The 19,577-nt window shown below is 42.7% G+C and overlaps 1 protein-coding gene across 5 annotated transcripts in view; it reads right to left on the reverse strand.

Moving 5' to 3' along the window:
- Positions 1-11,470: 11,470 nt before the first annotated feature.
- Positions 11,471-19,577, reverse strand: part of SULF1 (sulfatase 1) — a 158,235-nt gene continuing 150,128 nt past the window's right edge. For all 5 annotated transcript variants that reach the window (XM_006090596.3, XM_023755414.1, XM_023755415.1 and 2 more), the window contains one exon: positions 11,471-13,707. In XM_006090596.3, coding sequence (XP_006090658.1) covers positions 13,677-13,707 — 31 coding nt within the window. In that variant the 3' untranslated portion in view covers positions 11,471-13,676. The remainder of the gene's footprint in view (positions 13,708-19,577) is intronic.

Genomic DNA, 19,577 nt, shown 5'->3' on the forward strand with positions numbered 1-19,577 from the left:
GCCAAGGATCCTGGGCTCACGTAGGGCTAATCTGGGAAATGGTTTCTTGCCTGGTTTATACTCTTCCTCAGAAGGAATGTGATTGACAGAACTGTCCCATGATTCAGACGTCTTGCCCTCTATCGTTGGCCGCCCCATGGGGTTGTGTGAGTATTTCTGGGCGCAGGGATGTTTTCCTCTCTACCCTAATGGCATCCGTCCAATGGTTCTCTTGGTTGCATGCAGTTTGTGGAGAGGGTTATCACTGTCGGACTGAATCATGCCTCCAAGGGGCAGAGCCAGTGCTCAGTGGCCAGGACTTCCCGTTGAGCAGTCTTGTGTGACTAAGTCTTAGAACCACTGTTGCCTATAGATACACTGGTGTCCGTCAAACTTTAGTCAACATGGTGCATATGGAAGGTCTTTGGAAAATATTGCTGATTAACCCAGTGTCTGCTCTGGGGCCTCAGGTTCCCCCTTACCCTCTACGGAAAATCTTTGAGCCTTTGGAAGAGAAAGTTTCCTTTTGTGTTGGAGCTAAAGATAGGTTGGGGAAAGAGAGGTAGTGTTTCCGTAATTTCCCTCTGTTCATTAAGAAACTGGCCGAAACCGGTTTGGCTCAGTGGATAGAGCGTCGGCCTGCGGATTGAAGGGTCCCAGGTTCGATTCCGGTCAAGGGCATGTACCTGGGTTGCGGGCACATCTCCAGTGGGAGATGTGCAGGAGGCAGCTGGTCGATGTTTCTCTCTCATCGATGTTTCTAACTCTCTATCTCTCTCCCTTCCTCTCTGTAAAAAATCAATAAAATATATTTTTTAAAAAAAAAAAAAGAAACTGTACTGAGAAAACATTGGTGGGATGACACTTTTTTGTAGCTAAGAGGATATGTCCCCCCACTGTTACAGTTTCTCTCTTCTTGGTTGGCTATTTTGAAAAGGAGCCGCTCTCAGAACTCCAGGATAGGGAATGATGGAGTCCAGTATAATTAGAGAGCTGCTCCTCCATTCTTGACCTTGAACTGTCGTCCAGTTCAGCAATCGATGACTGGGTGCAAGTTCTTTCTCTCGGGCACCAGGCATGGGAATTGCCATTTGCCACTCTGTGAGTCCTTTGGGTTTGATTCGGCCAGAGTTCAAAGAAGTTAGCATGAGTCACACATCACAATGTTAATATTGTGCTGCCTTAAGTCTCTGATGCTGATAACTGGCAAGTGTATCATTAATGTGTTGTTGGTGAGTGTAGAATAAGTAGTAAAAATCATGGTGGATTGAAGTCTTGGAATATGTACCAAGTAAAAGTTGTCCCCAAAATGGTTTGGGCTCTGGTAGCATCACTGAAATATTATGTAGTCAACTGAAGTGATTATTTTATAGACACCATTTAATTGTGTATATGAGGTTCTTATATGCTTGTTAATAAATTGTCTGTTACTTTGTAGTCCTATTATAAGTTTAATTGCCACCCTCCATGAGCTTAAGCTTATAATAACTTGCTTTGGAAAAAGGTCATCTTATTCCTTCATAAACTCTATAGATTAATCTATTATTTGGCTTTAATATGCAAATATAGTATCCTTGACTCTAGCCTATTAATTTAGAAAGCCCCAGAGGATATGTGGGGGTTGGAGCACATTGTTTGAAATCCTGATCCTTTATCAGTGGCTTTAATTCTTGAAAAACAGTCAAAAGTCATTCAGAACCAAGGTGGGGGAAGAAAGGAGGAGCAGAGAGGACACAAATTAGCATTTGTTGAGTGTTGGCGTATTTGCAGAGACTTAATATACATCATTCATGTAATCCTCTTAATAACTTTGAAAGATAGCTATGTTCTGTTTTGTTGTTGTTATTATTAAAACAGATCATGAAAACTGAGGCTCTGAGAGGTAAAGGGAGTGACCGGTTGAGGACGGTCGAGTGGGCATTTGTGGAAACCCTCCCGTGTGCCCAGGAGGCGTGGGAGAGCCCAAGCCCAGGGTGGCAGCCAATTCTACCTTGTGATTTCGTGTGTCAGGGCTCAGCTGCAGGCTTCTCTCGCGGTGGCTCACTTCTTACACGACGTAATGCATATCAGTTTTGGTTAACAGAGGTAAGTTGTGACTAGACGAGAGTGAGGTAAATCATTTTAGTTTTTGACATGTTACTGTTTCTGAAGAGTAGAGAAGTTGTTATTTCTTTGCATAACATAGAAAAAGGTCTGTGGAAAACATTAAAATTTAATGTTCAGATCTGCAAGGTAAATTTACATTAATTTAGCTAAGTGTTATACTCAATTATTTTGTCCTAACATACCTCAAGTATTTATTTCTAGTATTTAATATAGAACAAACCACTATTGGTGGCAACGTTGTGTCTCAGTAGAGTTTCTGAAATGAAACATGAGGAAGGGAGGTTCAGACTGACGGAATCTGAGCTTTGTGGATTTCAGGGGTATGCTTTTCCACCCCTCTTTCAGGATATTAACATTTCCATTTGGATTTTTTTTTTTTTTGTGAAAATTGGTTTAAGTTCCCTAATAAAAGGTTTAAATGAACATATAGTAGTACAAAGTGTTACACGTGAAGCGAACATATACAGAACATTATATGTAATATACCAAACCATCGTCTGGTTGTGACCGCCAAGGTGCAGTGCCAAACAGGAGCAGGCATGGGAAGTGCAGCCCCAGAGAAGGGAGGAGCCTGGCGGAGGTGAGGGCAGCCCTCCGTTCTCACCGCCCACCAAGAAGCTCTTCCTCAGTCGCAGTTTCAGCTTGCATTCCTTGCGGGGCTTGGGGCCGGAACATTGCCTTTGGGAGCTGGCTATGTGTCAGCCATAGGGGCACCAGGGGAGAAGCTTCGTAGTTTGAATAGACCTGAAACATTGGTGGAAATCCTCGCGGGTGCCCAGGAGGCGTGGAGAGCCCAAGCCTAGGGTGGTGGCCAATTCTACTTGGTGATTTTGTGTGTTCGTAGAACATCCTCGGTGGCACAGAAACTCGAACATAACTAGTGATGTATTGGTGCACAACTGAGTATTCTCAGTAGCAGGTAGACATCACAATACGGTGTAATCCCAGCATTGCCTACTCTGCAGGTTTGCCGGTTCTCTGTTATGCAGACCAGTTGGTGGCCTTTACACGTGTTTGTGTTTTCTCTGTCGGGCCAACCAAGGGAGTGCCAGGGCTGACCGTGAAGTCAGCGGCCTTGAGCACTTTACATCTTTTCTGTGTTCTCTTCTTTCCCCATCTCCCAGGATGCTGCTAGCCGTGTCCATCCCAGACTTCTCGCTACAATGGAATCCGATCTGTGTGTGTTATTTTAAGCATTTTTACTCAGCCCTAAGAAGGGCCAAATATGAGGAAGTCCCTCCCTGGGTATTCGCTTTGGCAACGTTAAAAAAAATGCCTTGGTGCTAGAAGTATTTGATGACGCATGCTCACCACAAAAACACACCACTGAATCCACGGTGTTTCATTGATAAGGGACTGCATGCGCTTTGCTTCTGAAACTCTGAACTTCCCGGAAACAAACACTCATTACTCTCGTCACTTCATTTAATCCCTGAACTTGACGTTGCAAAAATGAAGGGTGTAAGGGGGAAATCTTTTTTTCTATAAAAACTCAGTGCTTTTGATATTTATTTTAGCAAGAATAATCAGATGCTAAAAATAATTTCCGAGAGAGGAGAAAAATATTTCAGATAATCTTTTCTTATTCTCTAAAAACGCACACCCATGTAAGGTGTTTTTAATACTAGGGTTTGGAAGGTGTTGTCTTTTTTCTGGTATTCTATTACATGTGAAAATTGAAGGAGAAAATATTAAAAACTAAAACCAATGTAATTGAAGGGACATGTTCCAGTGGTTCTCAACCTGTGGGTCGCGATCCCTTTGGGGGTCGAACGACCCTTTCACAGGGGTCGCCTAAGACCATCAGAAAACACATATATAATTACATATTGTTTTTGTGATGAATCACTATGCTTTAATTATGTTCAATTTGTAACAATGAAAATACATCCTGCATATCAGATATTTACATTACGATTCATAATAGTAGCAAAATTACAGCTATGAAGTAGCAACGAAAATAATTTTATGGTTGGGGGTCACCACAACATGAGGAACTGTATTAAAGGGTCGCGGCATTAGGAAGGTTGAGAACCACTGTGTTAAACCAAAGGGGTGAACAAAAGAAGTTTAAAGTTTGTATCTAGAAAAGAAAAATAAGAATAATTGGTAAGATTTTATAGTGAGCATTTCTCTTAAAATACATACCTCCACCCCAAACCCCAAATGTCAGATAGAAGCACGAACAGGCAGGTCAGCCTCTAGTTCTTTAAAGGAGATGTGATACTGTGTCAAACCAGCTGGCGTCAGGATCCTAATGGAGTGTGTGTTCAGCGTGTGTGTGTGTGTTTTGTGTGTAGAGGTGTGTATGCCTGTGATGAAAGGCTGTTTTGAGTTGTTGCATAAAGAACTCTGATTTTGCGATTTAAAAAATGAGTATTTATTTGGTGACCTCTTAGGGTAATTTAAAATATGTATAATTTCCTTGTGTTTAATGAAATCTATTGTCAATGTACTAATCGACCTCGGTTTACAACATCTTGAATACTTGATCACTGAAAATTAAGAAAAAAAGTTAAAAAAATAAGAATAAAGTGTGTTGGATTGAAAGGAGTTTGTCTCTTACGATTTTTGTTGTGTGAAGAGACGAAGCAGTGAAGCTGGTGTGATCATCCCTCCACACAATGAAGACCCAGGGGTTTGATTGGATTAAATAGCCCACCACTGCTCTGAAAAATAGTGGTAATGAACTCCTTATGTAACTGATAATTCTGCCTTGAAGTCAAATGTCCTACATGTCATCTATTAAGACTATAGTTTTAAGAGCCTGCAGGAGCACATTTTTCATTGAGTCACCAGAGTAATTTTAAGTAGTCCATCGCTTAATTTAAATTCAGACTTTGGCCCTGCAGAACTATGTGCCCTGAATAAGGTTTATGCTAGTCAAGATAAGCTGAATTATGCTTAAAAACATGCTAACTGCCAAATCTCAGTGGCTCCATAGCATGAAAGTTTGCTACTTATTTCCATGACATGGTTCTATGGGTGTGTTCCATGTACATGTCCTCAAGGGCCCAGCCTGACAGAGGTTTTACCATCTTTTTTGTGTGTTTGTTTTTCCCCCGTTGATTTTTAGAGAGAGTGGGAGAGAGAGGGAAAGACAGAGAAACATCAATGTGAGAGAAATACATGGATTGGTTGCCTCCTGCACGCTCCCTGACCAGGGCCTGGGCCAGGGAGGAGCCTGCAACTGAGGTACATGCCCTTGCCTGGAATTGAACCTGGGACCCTTTGGTCCGCAGGGCGACACTCTATGCACTGAGCCAAACCAGCTCGGGTGAGGTTCTACTATCTTGAAGCTGCACCATCTGGAACCTTCAGGGTTGGTCATCTTTGCTGAGCAAGGAAAGAAAGAGCCCAGAGAAGGCAAAGGCCTTTTCTCTTTCTCAGCCCAGAAGTGACACTTGTCAAAATTGCATTGTCTGAACCAGTTGCACATCCCTGCCTAACTTCTGGGATCCAGGATGTGTACAGGAGCAAATGGTGAGCATTTGGTAAGTATTCGTTTTTTTTCTTTTTGCCACACATTTGGCCATGACAAATTAAGAAGAATTCCCAAAGGAATCCAACTCATTCTTCTGAAAATTGGTAAACAAAAGGGAAGTTCCAAGTCTCAAGCATAAAAACGAATGATTTCTGGAGTGACTGTCCAAACTTTGCCAACAAAGCAGTTAAAACTCCCTTTCCCCAACCTCCACGGATGGAGTTCATCGTTGCTAAAGCGCCCACGAACTGGTCTGAAATTGGAGCAGGAACGTGAGCTCAGACTCCACCCTTGGGGGAAAGCACTGGGTTTCCTGGTCTCTTCCGATGGAAGGCAAAGTTTTGCAAGGACACTGGCATCTGAGACTTTTGAGTGAAAGGCGGAAGGAGGTAAAGGAGCGTGGAAGTAACAGCTTGACCCATGGACCGAAGCACAGAGTGGTTATATTTTATAGTTAGGAGGCCGCCTTGAGCACTGGGTAGGTGGAGAGCAGCTAATTGATTTCCCTTTCTTACCTCGTCACCCCCTGCACGGCGGAACTGAAGAGTCACAGTGGCTCAAGATACATGCTATTGGGGAGTGCAGTATGTCTGTTGACTTCTGGATAAATGCTTATTTCTCAGAGTGGCTTTGTGCATTCATCAAGGGAGCCATTATGCAAAGAGCACATAGTACCCCCTGCTCCAATCTACCAGCCTCTCCACAATTTTGTGTGCAGTTTAGGCAAAAGGTTCCTCTTTAATTTCTTTAATGGGAGAGACAGAACCAGTCTGTAAATTGTCAGTCTGTAAATTGTGTTGTTTTTGAAATAAGTACATGGGAAAAAGTTTCTTTTTGAGAAATGAGGGAGGAAAGATTATGAGGTAGCTACTGCTTTAGCCCAGACTTGGTCTGACCTCAGCGTTTTAAGAGCTATTAAAAAGCACCCAATTCCTCTCTTGTTTTTAAAACTGTCAGCTGGGCAGACAGGGCCTGTGGGAGCCAACAAACATTTTTAATTGCACAAAGTCATTGGAAAGCAAGGCAATCAATATTCGGTGCTCACTTTTGAATTTAAATGTCAAAGTTTGACATAGTTCCAACTCATAATATCCATATAAATCAGTAGAATGCTAAGACCGTTCATTGGCCTGCTGGCTTGGCTAGGATCCTAGGCACTGAAGAAAGAGCAAGCCTGCTGTGGATCATGCTGTTCTAGATGTGTTCTTGTCTAAGTGGTAGTGAAGCTACTTTAGAAATCAATTCAGTGGCAGGTCTGCCAGGGGCCGGGTCCTGGCTCCCAGCCAAAATGTCTTTAGTTGCACTACAGCGCCATCTACTGGTCAGTATGGAAAATACATGCTCTGCTAATCTCTGGGCTCTTCCGGTTCCTGGGCTTGAGTTGCATGGGACTCTTAACCACATACATATTAATTTAAGGTGGTGAAGTGAATGACCTCTCTCTCCTATTAGTGGTTGGATTGGTTGCACTCTGGTTCTGGGTCATGTGAACTGTCGGTTGCTGGGAGGTAATGTGGGAGAAGAGGATTGGGGTAGAGGATGCAGATTCTCTATAGTCCTGGGAGGCCGACCCGTGTGAGGGCTGGAAATTCAGAACAGAAGGTAGATACCTCTGCTCACCACTCCCATTTGCCAGCAGAAAAATGAGGTGGTGCTCAGCACGAAAGACTTCAACTCTGTAGCTCCCTTTGTACCTACCCTTCTGCTGTGCTTCCCTAACATCTGGGATCAGAGATGTCCCAGCAGGAAAAAAATCTGATTTTTGAAAGTCATTCTATCTACTTCATACAACACTGGACTCACTCTGAGGCCAAGGTATTATGCTGGCAAACTGTTCAACATCAACAACACAACGAGGTGAGTTGACTAATACTAACCAATGGTCACATTGGGTACGTTTCTTTTATTATTATTATTTTTAAATCTTTACTGTTGAGAGTATTACAGATGTCCCCCTTTTCTTCCCCTATTTCCCCCTCCACCCAGTTCCTGCCCCACCCCAGGCCTTCACCACCCTATTGTCTGTGTCCGTAGGTAACGCATAGATGCATATAAGATCTTTGGTTAATCCCTTCCTGCCCTCCCCCCTTCCCTCTGATATTTGTCAGTCTGTTCCATGTTTCCATGCATCTGATTCTATTTTATTCATCAGTTTACTTTGTTCATTATATTTCTTGCTCATTTATTTTGATTTTTAGATTCAATTGTTGATAGATATGTATTTATTGCCATTTTATTGTTCATATTTTCTATCATTTTTTTTCTTCTCTTTTCTAGAATGCCCTTCAACATTTCATGTAATACTGGTTTGGTGGTGATGAACTCCTTTAGCTTTTTCTTATCTAGTTTGCTTGCTTCAATTTCATTTAGATATTTTTCTGGAGATTTCTTGTTCTTTCACTTGTGACATGTCTCTTTGTCTCCGCATTTTGGCTCCTTCCCTGTTTAATTATATGTATTAGGTAGAGCGGCTATGTCTCTTGGTAACTGGTAGAATGGTCTTGTGTAGTAGGTGACCTGTAGGGCCCAGTGGCTCACCCTCCCCAGTCACCGGAGCTGGGCACTCTAAGGTGTACCCCTGTGTGGGCTGTGTGCACAGTCTTGTAGTTGAGTCTTGATTATTGTTGGCATCACTGGGAGGAATTGACCCCCAGGCCAATTGGCTGTGAGGACCGGCTGCGACTACAGTGGAAGAGCAACTGTGCAGGAGACACTCCTATGGAGCAGGACCTGCTTCAATGGGGCTTTGGTGCTCACTGAGCTTGCCCCTTCCCTTGAGTGTGTTGCTTGTGGGTGTGTAGAGTTGTAATCTGGTATGTTCTGAAGCTGGCCACTGGATGCACTGGCTCTGGGAACTCCTGGGAGGTGCGACATCAACCACTGCCTGGAACCACCTGGCAGGAGCTACAGAGATGTCTGCAGATGGCTGCTACTTGTATTGGGTTTGGAGTGCCCAGCTGAGGCACAGCTTTGAAGTAAGGCAGGCTGGTGCTAGTGCTGGGTCTTGGGTCTTTTATTGATAGGTATGGGGTATGCTGATACCAGCTACTGCTTTTTTGAGAGAGATTAGCAAAGTCTGTAGCCTGAGCCAGAATAGGCCATTCATATGGCAAACAGCTTGAGTGGGGCTGCAAATTGAATGGGGTAGGGTCTCAGGGAATCACTAGGGCAGAGTGAACTGTGTGAGCCAGGCTGATGGAGACTCAGATATGGCTACCTGTCAGCTCTGCGAAGGTGGAGGTCTCAGCGTAGGAAAAATGACCCCTGCAAACACCCCTGACGGGAAGAAAGCCACCCCCGAGTTCTTGCCCTGATGCCAGACAATCCATTTCCTCCCCGAATGTCCCTGGTTCCTTTCAAGCCGGCACCCCAGCACTGGAGCTCAGAGGGATCGAATCCAAGTAAGTTCATGAGCCAGCCCTTTAAGAGGAACTAGGTAAGTTTCTTGGTCTGAAATGGGGGAAGGAGCAAGGCTATGCATGTGGCCAGCTATTCTCACTCTGTTGCCCCCAGACTTGATACAACATTGGTGTTTCTTTACCTGGGGACCGTGTAAAATGGAGGAGATATTATATCCAGGGTTGGAGGAGAACAGGGAAGGAAAAGTAAAACTTCAAATAATATGGGAATTGAAGAGTGGGTGGGATTTCTATAGGTTGAAATGGTGAATGGGGATAAACCCCAGGAGGACAGATGGAAAGTGGAGAAAAATTAAGACCTGGGAAGGTGGTGCCAACCCAGGGGAAGCTGGTAGTGACAGTTGAGGTGGAGGGGGAGCAGGTGGGTGGATGAAAGGCTAGAGCAAACATGTCAAACTTGCGGCCCGTGGGCCACATGCCTTGTTTATTTGGCCCGTGTTAGCCTTTGAGTTTGACATGCTTAGGCTAGAGCTTCAAGAGGATGTTAAGCAATCATTGAAGATTTCTGAGTCAGAGGCTGAGATCTGAGCCACAGTAATGACAGGCTCACCTGGCAGTGAGTGTGGGATGTGTTGGAGGTGGGAGAGGCTAGAGATGGGAAAGGGGTCGAGGGGGCGATTGCAGCTTCCATAGCAGCTTCTATAAGTTCATACCCAATGAACCAGGCTAGTGGACCACATCATGGTATTAATTGCCCCAAATATTTTGATTATCAATGGAAGATCTTTGTTTTCTATTAAAATGAAATTTGAAAATATCAAGCAGAACTGGACTAATTTGGGAAATGGAAGACCTTCTTATATCTGAGACCATATCAGCTCTAAAGCAAGTCCTGAAAAGTAAGCATTAATTTTTAACTTCTTAAAAGGTATGTTTGGTGTGGAATGGGAGTGATAAGTATTCATTCCTTCTTTCTTAAAACACCCTGCAGATGTCGGTGGTTATAGGTGATTTCTTTATAGAAAGCTGGGAGGAGCCTCAATCATTATCTGGTTTGGATAGGACAGGTTTCTGTCTTGCATGCCAACACCAGATCTGCAGTGTTGGTGGTAGCTGGCTCAGGCAGAAGTGGGCATCGATGCTCTGGCTTAATGGCAAAGTGTCTACGCATTAGCAATGTCTTCCCTGGGCACATTTTGTGAAAAGCAAGCACATATGCTATGCATTTTCTATTTTAAATTCAAACCTCTCATTTTACAATTGAGGAAGCTGTTTCAAGAGGTTATGTGACTTTTCTAAGCTCACACAGGTAGTAAAAATTAGAGTTTGCCATGAAGTTAGGTCCAATTTCATGGTCATTGTTCTATTACTCCTAATCAAATGGGGTCCCCCTAATGGCCTTTCTTCCCTAATCTGGTATGTGTGTGTGAGAGAGGGGGAGAGAGAATGTGCATGAGCATGTGTGTTGGGAAAGTGGGGAGGGGCTGGCCTTTGCCTCTGCTAATCTCTTCCTCTTCTATGTCTGTACGGAATGGGCAGGTGGGACACTTGCTCAGACCTTCTGAGCATCAGCCTCCTCCCAGATCCAACTGAGGCCAGTTGGCCAGCCAGTCTCTAAGGGCCCTTCAAGATCTGAGATAGTTGGTACTCCATGGTTATCGAATTGAACTAAAATGTAATTTTCTCCAGGAGAGCAACCTTTGGCCTAGACACATTTTACAGGAAAGGAAGAAGGCACAATGACGTGCCTTTGGACAACACCATTACCTGGGACTCTTGATGAAATGCTGGGGTTGAAATGCTGGGGTTGTGGACTGGATTGTGTCTCCTCTAAATTCACATATTGAAGTCCTAATCTCATCGACTGGTGAGAGAGAGGATGAACAGAGAAAAGGCCACGCGAGGACACAGCGAGAAGGTGGCCCATCTGCAAGCCAAGGAGAGAGGCCTCAAGAGAAACCAGCCCTGCCCACAGGTCTTGCTTCCAGCCTCCAGAACGGTGAGAAAATACGTTTCTGTCGTTTAAGGCATCAAGTCTGTGATGTTCTCTCATAGCAGCTCTAACAATACAGATGGCTTCCTCAGTTATCCGAGGACTGAACTGGCAGCTCCCAAAGTCCTTTGCTTTTTCCCCCTTTACTACCAGAGATTTCTGATTTCTGGACAGGAATTGTTAGCAGCTCTTCCTGAGGGGGAAAGGTCCTCAGGAAATCTGGAGAAGGAAGTGCATGGACTCTGTCCATCAGAAAACTCGAGGTTTTGGAGGGTGGTTAGGTCTCCACCAAAGTCCAAGGTCCCCAAAGAACCCAAACTGCCTTTGGTGGGGGGTGTGCTCCTGTGCTGTCCAGCACATCCTCCTGACAGCCATGAGACAAATCTATGCTGTGATCCCTGACCTGAGAATGTTCTGTAACACACGGACTTTCGGTCATTTTTACTGCTACGGCTACTATTCATGTAAATTGAGATCAGGTCTTAGTTTTACTATAAGGAATGGGTGTACCTCAAGAACTTGGTCCAGTTCATTCCTCTGAAACAGGTAAAGTTTAAACACCTTTTATTTCAAGAAATAATGCTTCTAGACTTTCCTGAAGCCAGAATTGTTCTATAAAAGTATTACAGAATATTACACAAGATTTAAAAAAACAACACGGTATGCTTCTTAATAACTTGAAGCCTTTTTACAAAGCATATCATTCATGACCATAAATATGTTTCCTCTGTCATTCAGCCGGTGGCACACACATCTGATAAAGAGCTAGTGAATTTTAACATATGTACAGAGTCTACAATAAGGACTTAAAGTTATCGAAGATTCAGCTATACCATGGTAAATTATCTTTAAAAGAGTTTACCTTAAACACTTAAAGAAAACATGATTTACCTATGTGTTTGACTTATCTAAAAGGAAAATCACTGTTAAGCTATTACTGGGAAGTTGATTAGGATACTGATAACTTTCAATGAGGTAATCCTTTTGCTGGTCTTTAAAAATCTAATACATAATAAGAATGTTTTCAAGAACACGTTTTGAACTATGCCTTTAAAAAATCAGAACTTGGTGAAGGTCTTAATCATACAATATATGTGTTTAAATTATGAAACATTCACGAGTATGTTTTATTGGAAAAATTCCGTATATAAATTCAAAACAAAATATATTTTCTCAACACTTAAGCTTATTAGCCAGGCCAAAACAAAACAAAGATGGAGGGGAATCTTTAGTCCTTTTATCCTGTTAAGAAAATAAAAATTTAGCTATCTTAAGTATATGATGAACACTTTGAGGCTAGGCACAGAGAGAGCAAGTGATCTTTGTTTTGCTTATTTATTTTTGCTGCTAACATTAGCCATGCCTTTCTGCTAATCAGTTTTAGCAAGTCAAGGGAAACCACATGCAATATTTTCTGGCAAAAGCGTATGTTAAACAATATGGGATCCATACTGTGTGTCATCCTTGGGGGTCTATTTTAATTTGTCACACTGAGAGCAAGCAGTGAGACTGTGACAAGCCTGTAAAAAAAAAAAAAAAGACTAGCCAAACAGACATGGCTTTTAGATCTCAAAGTGCAAAATCATTGACCTAAAAGTGATGGCATTGAAAAATTCCAGTGGTTAAAAATGAGTCCAAACCACATGATGCAGGCAGTGGGAAGTGTGTTGAAAGTTTCACCGAGGACATCCAGTTTCAGAAATGCAGGAAGGCACAATTCTAGCCATCTTGGTGGACAGCATTTGTATACGCAGGTCTCTACAACTTTCCAAAGTTAATACTGTTTTAGTATCCACTAAACCAACAAAAATCCACAAATTACCTTTCTTTCTCGCCTTGACACACAGTGAATTACAGCACCAGCTCCTTGTGCGTCCGCTCGCATGCGCACTGACGTCTACTGCAGGCAGGTACCTAGGGTAGCTTGGAATGTTGGTTGTCTTGATTGCCTTTATTTACTGATAAAAAGTTAATACTGTGTTTAGGGTCAGGTAACAATTTTGTCTAATCAGTCTCCCTTCTGTGACTTTTCTCCACCTCGTTAGACATGCTCTCCATGCCGCTGGCGTTACTAGGCTGCTCCGAGGTGGACACTTCGATCGTCTGAGGAGTGGAATCCGGGTCAGAATGCCCAGGAAGATACAGCTGATCTTCGGAAACATCTTCTCCCGGACCACCATCCTGGGGAAGGCCTTTCTGGTGCCTGCTGATGGGCTGCAGCCTGGGGTCGAGTTTGAGCACCAGCTCTGGCATGTCACCACCACTGAGGTCAAGTTCAAGATGACTCACCTCTTCATGCTCCATCCATTGGTCAGTTTTATGATTTCTCCAGTGTTCAGAATACAAACGACTAACTTCTGGAATGTCGTTATTCCATTCAAGTTTACTCTCCGGACTGAATGTTGGTCGGTTCAAATGCAGGGTTTGAAGGTCAGCTGGCAACGTCAAATGAGGGGCTTCCTCAACCGTAGGGCTTGGGTCTTCTTCTGACTCAGCAGAGGCCATCTCTACCGGCACAGAGGGCTCAGCAGATACAGCCAGGAACCCATCACTTCGAGCAGTTGTAGTCTTACTTGTTTTCTTTTGCTCGTGGTGACTGTTCAGCAGTGCAAATACTCTATCTACATCCTCCAAGTAAGTAGTCCAGTCAGCCAGACTAAGTCTGTAGTTCTGTCTGTGCTCATAGATGCTTTCCTTTATGCTGTATAAACCCTCCAGGCCTTGCCCGCCGATGTCTGCAGTGGGACTGGGAAGGCTAACCTTCCCATCCATCCCATAACTGTCCTCTGTGGAGAGAGAGGAAGATGGATCATTAGTGGAGAAAAGATTTCCTACTTTCAGACAAGCAGCTGGCATTGTTTTTACAGAGCAAATCAATTTGAAGTATAACACTGAAAAGTGTCTCACCCTGGTAATTTATTATCAAGGAGTGGCCTTAGGGTACAAAAGTGATTGAATGAATGATAACAAAATTGGGAAGATGATCAAACAAGTGATAACGGCTATGACTAGGTGAAGTTAGAGGCTCATGTTTTACCCCTGGCTCTACTCAAGCCAACTCTGTAACCATGAAATTGTGTAAGTCTCTGAGTTCTGGTTCCCTCATCTGTCAAACATGAAAATGCTTGTGTGATAAAACCTTTACTTCTTCTGGGGTTGCTGGGTAAATGATGGATTTGAAAGTATTAGGCAGAGCTTAGGAAGATATTTTTATTTTATATCACCTGGTACTTTGTTTAAAAACAAAATTGAATGCAACTAAACTCTTCAAATACTTAAATCTATTTCTTTGTGTGGTTTTTTTTTTGCCCTAAAAATCCTATGATAAGTCAGTCTTTCAGTGGTTTTCACAGTATGCAGAGAATGCACCCCCTTTCTCTCGCTCAGATCTCTCTACATCACTGAGATGACCACAGTCCTGCAGAAAACACCATCTTTTCCCTAGTTGTGCCCAAGTACTGTTCTAAAGAGGTGGCCTAGATTAATGCAGTAACTAGCAATCCAGATCGGCAGGAAAAAGAACTAAAACTAAACAAAACCCCAAATCTCAGTTTAACTAGAAGATAGAAAATTTATATAACCTTCAAATCACCTGTAAGTAAAAAAAAAGTTAATACCAAATCTCAGCAGAGCGGGATGACACATTTTGGGCACAAGCCCTAGAAAACAGTATGGACGAGAGCAGGAGGAGGCGAGGATGGAGCCAAGAATTGATTTGAAACCATCGCTGGAAAGAATGTTACCCTGAAGTATAAAATACGGTAGAGTCCTGGTACATCACAGAGGTGACCCCAAGGAAGGGACTTAAGTGTGCATGCATCAAGGTGGCTGTGTGAAAGGCATTGCTTTTGGGAGAAAAGGATACAGAGGAAGGGAGATACACCCTTTGGAAACCAGATCATAAAGGAAAAAGGAAATAAAAGAAGGGACATTTCAGGTCCTATAAGAAAAATAGGGATAAAAAATTGGAGTACATGCGATCTTTCCCACTCCCACCCCCAAATAATACATGAAAAAGTATATGTGGCTAAACTGCCGGAAAAAGATCCTCTTAAATTAGAAATTGTAAATACTTCAAACTCGTGAAATTAGTAAAAGCAGCCTACATTTACACAAAATTATTATAACAGAAAATAACAAGGAATCCATCCTTTTATGAAAATGCCCCTGCCAAAATAAACTATAAAGTGAAAAAAGATACAACACAACACTGCCAAGTAAATGCAATCAAGCATCGGAGGATGTGAAAGCCACCTTCAATCAGAAATTAGAGTATGAGCCAAGGCTGCTATGTCCAGACGAGCTCTCCTGCAAGTATCAGGCTCTAGAAAAATAGTTCCAAAAAAATGTAAGCGTGCACGGGATACGGTGCATGTCAGCTCTTCTCGAATAGTCTTCTAGCAGATGAGTTTCATTCAACCAAAAAAATCACTGGGGAAACCTCAGCCAAAGGATTGGTGGTGAGCATTTAATATAAGGGGCAGGCAAAAGTAGGTTTAGAGTTGTTCGTATGGAAAATAATACAATAAATAATATAAGAATAAACTCTGCAGACTGGTGCAGCCTCTGTGGAAAACAGTATGGAATTTCCCCCCAAAATAAAAAAGTGGAACTCCCATTTGACCCAGTGATCCCACTTCTAGGAATATATCCTAAGACATTAGAAAGGATATATGCACCCCTATGTTCATAGTAGCACAATTTACAATTTGGAAACAGCTTAAGTGCCCATCAGCAGGTGAGTGGGTTAAAAAACTGTGGTACAGCTATACAACTGAACACTACACAGCTGTAAGAAAGAAATCTTACCATTTGCAACAGCATGGATGGGCCTGAAGAGCATTATGCTAAGCAAAATAAGCCAGTCAGAGAAAGACAAATATCACATGATCTTATTTATATGTGGAGTCTAACAAACGGATGAACAAAAATAGAACTAGAGACATAGAAGCACCAAACCGACTGTCAGAGGGAAGGCAGGGCAAGATGGGAAGAGATCAACCAATTAACTTGTATGCATATATGCATAACCCATGGACAGACAATAGGTTGCTGGGGGGCAGGGGCAGGCTAATGGGGGAAATGGGATATATGTAATACTTTCAACAATGAAGATTTAAAATAAAACCAAAACTCTGCTTTGAGTACTCAACTGTAAAGCTACTTTTGCCCCACCCTGTATCAGGTCTGGGGTAAAGCAAAGGTAGGAGTGATAAAAAAGGTGCTTGACCAAGAGACGGGTCACGGTCTGGGGTTATAAAATATTTTATATGACAAAGTGCAACTAGAAATGAGAAGAAAAATAGAAAAGCAGAAAGAGACTGAGCTAATTCAGAATATAGTTCAAGTAATAGTTGGGAGTCAAAGAACACTGTTAAAAACTGACCAAAGATTGAAAACTTGGATGCTAGTCAGCAAATTTAGCGTCTAGCTTAATTCATTTCAAGTTTTGGGATTATAAAATAAATGGGTTATATTAAGCTCGGCTGGTGTGACTCAGTGGTTGAGCGTCGACCCATGAACCAAGAGGTCCCTGGTTCAATTTCCAGTCAGGGCACATACCCAGGTTGCCAGTTCAATCCCCAGTAGGGGGCATGCAGGAGGCAGCCAGTAGATGTCTCTCATCAATGTTTCTATCTATCCCTTCCTCTCTAAAATCAATAACAAATAACAAAAGATATATGTAGAAAAAAACTGACTAAAGAGATAATGATTAAATATGAAACAGGGACTAGGGACATTGAATAGGTATAAGTTCAAAGGCAACCGACAGGTCCAAAATACTAACTCTATTAAGTTCCTAAGGGGGAAAAAAGGGCAACCAGCTTTATAAAGAAGCAGCTATCTATCGAAAACACAATGAGAAATACATAGAAACATAATAATAGGAGATACTCAATCCAAAACGGGTCAGGTGGACTAAAAATTAATAAAATACAAATAATAACCAGAGGTTTTAATGATGAAGGAAAGCCCTATTTACAATAGCAACAAAGAAGGTAAAGTACTTATGAATAAACTTAACAAGAACCGTGCAACACAGGTAAGAAAACACTTCAGAAACCTCCCAAAGACCCGGAAGTACCTGACCAAGTAGAAAGAGACCCATTGTTCTTGAATGAAGACTCAGTATCTTAACGTTATGAACGTTATCTAAGAGCTTGGATGGGGAGCTTAGATGGACCCTGATCCTGAGTGGGGTGGCCATGTGGTGTGAAGCAAGACTTACCCACCAGTTGGAGTGGCTTGTCTAGCAGAGCTCCTGCTGCATTTCCGTGCCTACTCGTCCCTCCAGGCGCACTTCTGTGCAGGGTGCAAAGTGCACACGGTGGCCTGACCCCAATCCTAACAGCTCAGACCCTGAGTACCCTCATGGCCCTGGGAGGCTGACCTCACTTCCAGCCCCTATAACCCCAGACCTTGACCCGTCTCTTGGTCAAGCACCTTAAACAGAAAAGCCCAGCAGTGCCAGGATGGTAACTTAAAATCAATGGATTCCTGAGGTGTGAGGGAGAGGAGACGCCAGGGAAGCTTCACCAGGGCAACGTGGGGCAGGGCAGTGACCTGAGCGTTTCCGGTGGTGCAGACAATGGGTTTGTGTGCGGAAACCTGGTTGCCAATGAGCGATGGAGAAGATGGTGGTGGTGATGCATAATTTCTCTGTGTTTCTTATGAAATATGGCAGCATGCTCTGAAATGAGAAGGGCACTATTCCCCTTCATACACTCTCCTTCATGTAAGTGCTGTACATCCCAGAGCACACCTTACTAATAATGCCCATCGTTGATAGGGTTTCAGACATGCCAGACTCTGGTCTCAGCTTCTTACTCGCAAGGCTGGGATTTGAGCCCAGGCTGGCTCCAGCGAATGTGCTCTAACCACAGTGTGAAACAGCCTCGAACACACAGCTATGCCACCCACATCCATCTGCCAGGACTGGGCTGTTGCTATAGGGCAGTGATGGCAAACCTATGACACGCGTGTCAGAGGTGACACGCGAACTCATTTTTTTGGTTGATTTTTCTTTGTTAAATGGCATTTAAATATATAAAATAAATATCAAAAATATAAATCTTTGTTTTACTATGGTTGCAAATATCAAATAATTTCTATATGTGACACAGCACCCGAGTTAAGTTAGGGTTTTTCAAAATGCTGACACACCGAGCTCAAAAGGTTCGCCATCACTGCTATAGGGGAAGATGAATCAAAGAACCAAACGCAAGTGGACAGGAGCATGGTTGTCGAGGGGGAAGCATGATGTGGCCCGCTGGCCTGCACAGAGGACCAGGGAGCAGACCTGTCTGCCCCACAACCACACGCCGTGTGTGCCCCGCGCCAGATCCACACCACGGCCGCCAGGAGCTCGTGTTGGACACCAGAGGGCAGCAGCAGCAGCTCTCACAGGCGATGGGAAAAATAAACACCCGGCCCCTGTCAATCTTATACTATTTTGCAACACAGAAATTATTGCTTTCAACTCAAGCCAAAATTATTTCCTGAGTTTTGGGGGCCACTTGCTGAGCTGTGTCCTTACTCTGAGCTTGTCCTAATGGCAAAATGACCAGCGTGAGTAAGTAAAAGCCTTTCAGCTACCCCTGCCTCACACACACACACACACACACACACACACACACCCCCCACAGCAAAAAACACATAAGTAATGAAGATGAATAGGAAACAGACTTGCTTTTCAAAGACCTTTTAAATAAGTCCAAGGATTTGTTTTTGAAAATCCACACAACTGAAGGTAGTTTGAAAACTCTTATTTAGTCCATCTTGTACAAAAGAAATTTTCTAAAGTACACTTCAATTTTCAAATTTTAAATTCTTCAGGTTTGCTTGTCATTTTTCTCAAAGGCTTTTGTAATGATATTTCATGCTTAACAATGCATCCTAATTAGTTTTCTAAAAAAAAAAATCTTAAGAACCAAGATCTTATGGAACAAATATCTATCCTTCTCAAACTATTCCAAAAATCCAAGAGGAAGGAACACTTCGAATCTCTTTTTATGAGGCCAGCATTATCCTAATTCCAAAATCAGATAAAGACACTACAAAGAAAGAGAATTAAAGGCAAATATCCCTGATGAACATAAATGCTAGAATCCTCAAAATATTAGCAAATCGGACCCAGCAATATGTTAAAAAGATCATACACCATGACCAAGTGGGATTTATTTGAGGGATTCAAGGCTGGTACAATATTCGCAAGCCAATAAATGTGATACATCACATAAGCAAATTGAAAGACAAAAATCACATGATCATATCAATAGACGCAGAAAAAGCATTAGATAAAATCCCACACCCTTCTTTGATAAAAACTCAGCAAAGTGGGAATAGAAAAATTAGACCTCAATATGATAAAGGCCATACACGATAAACCTATAGCCAACATCATACTCAATGGGCAAAACTAAAATCATTTTCCTTAAGAACAGGAACAAGACAAGGATGTCCACTTTCACCATTCTTATTCAACACAGTACTGGAAGTCCTAGCCACACAAGACAAGAAAACATAAAAGGCACCCAAATTGGAAAGGAGGAAGCAAACCTCTCATTTGCAGATGACATGATATTGTATAGAGAAAACCCTAGAGACTCCACCAAAAAAAAAACTATTAGATTTAATAGATGCAATTGGCAATGTA

Source organism: Myotis lucifugus, unplaced genomic scaffold (assembly GCF_000147115.1).
Source record: "Myotis lucifugus unplaced genomic scaffold, Myoluc2.0 scaffold_77, whole genome shotgun sequence".
Taxonomy (NCBI): Eukaryota; Metazoa; Chordata; class Mammalia; order Chiroptera; family Vespertilionidae; genus Myotis; species Myotis lucifugus.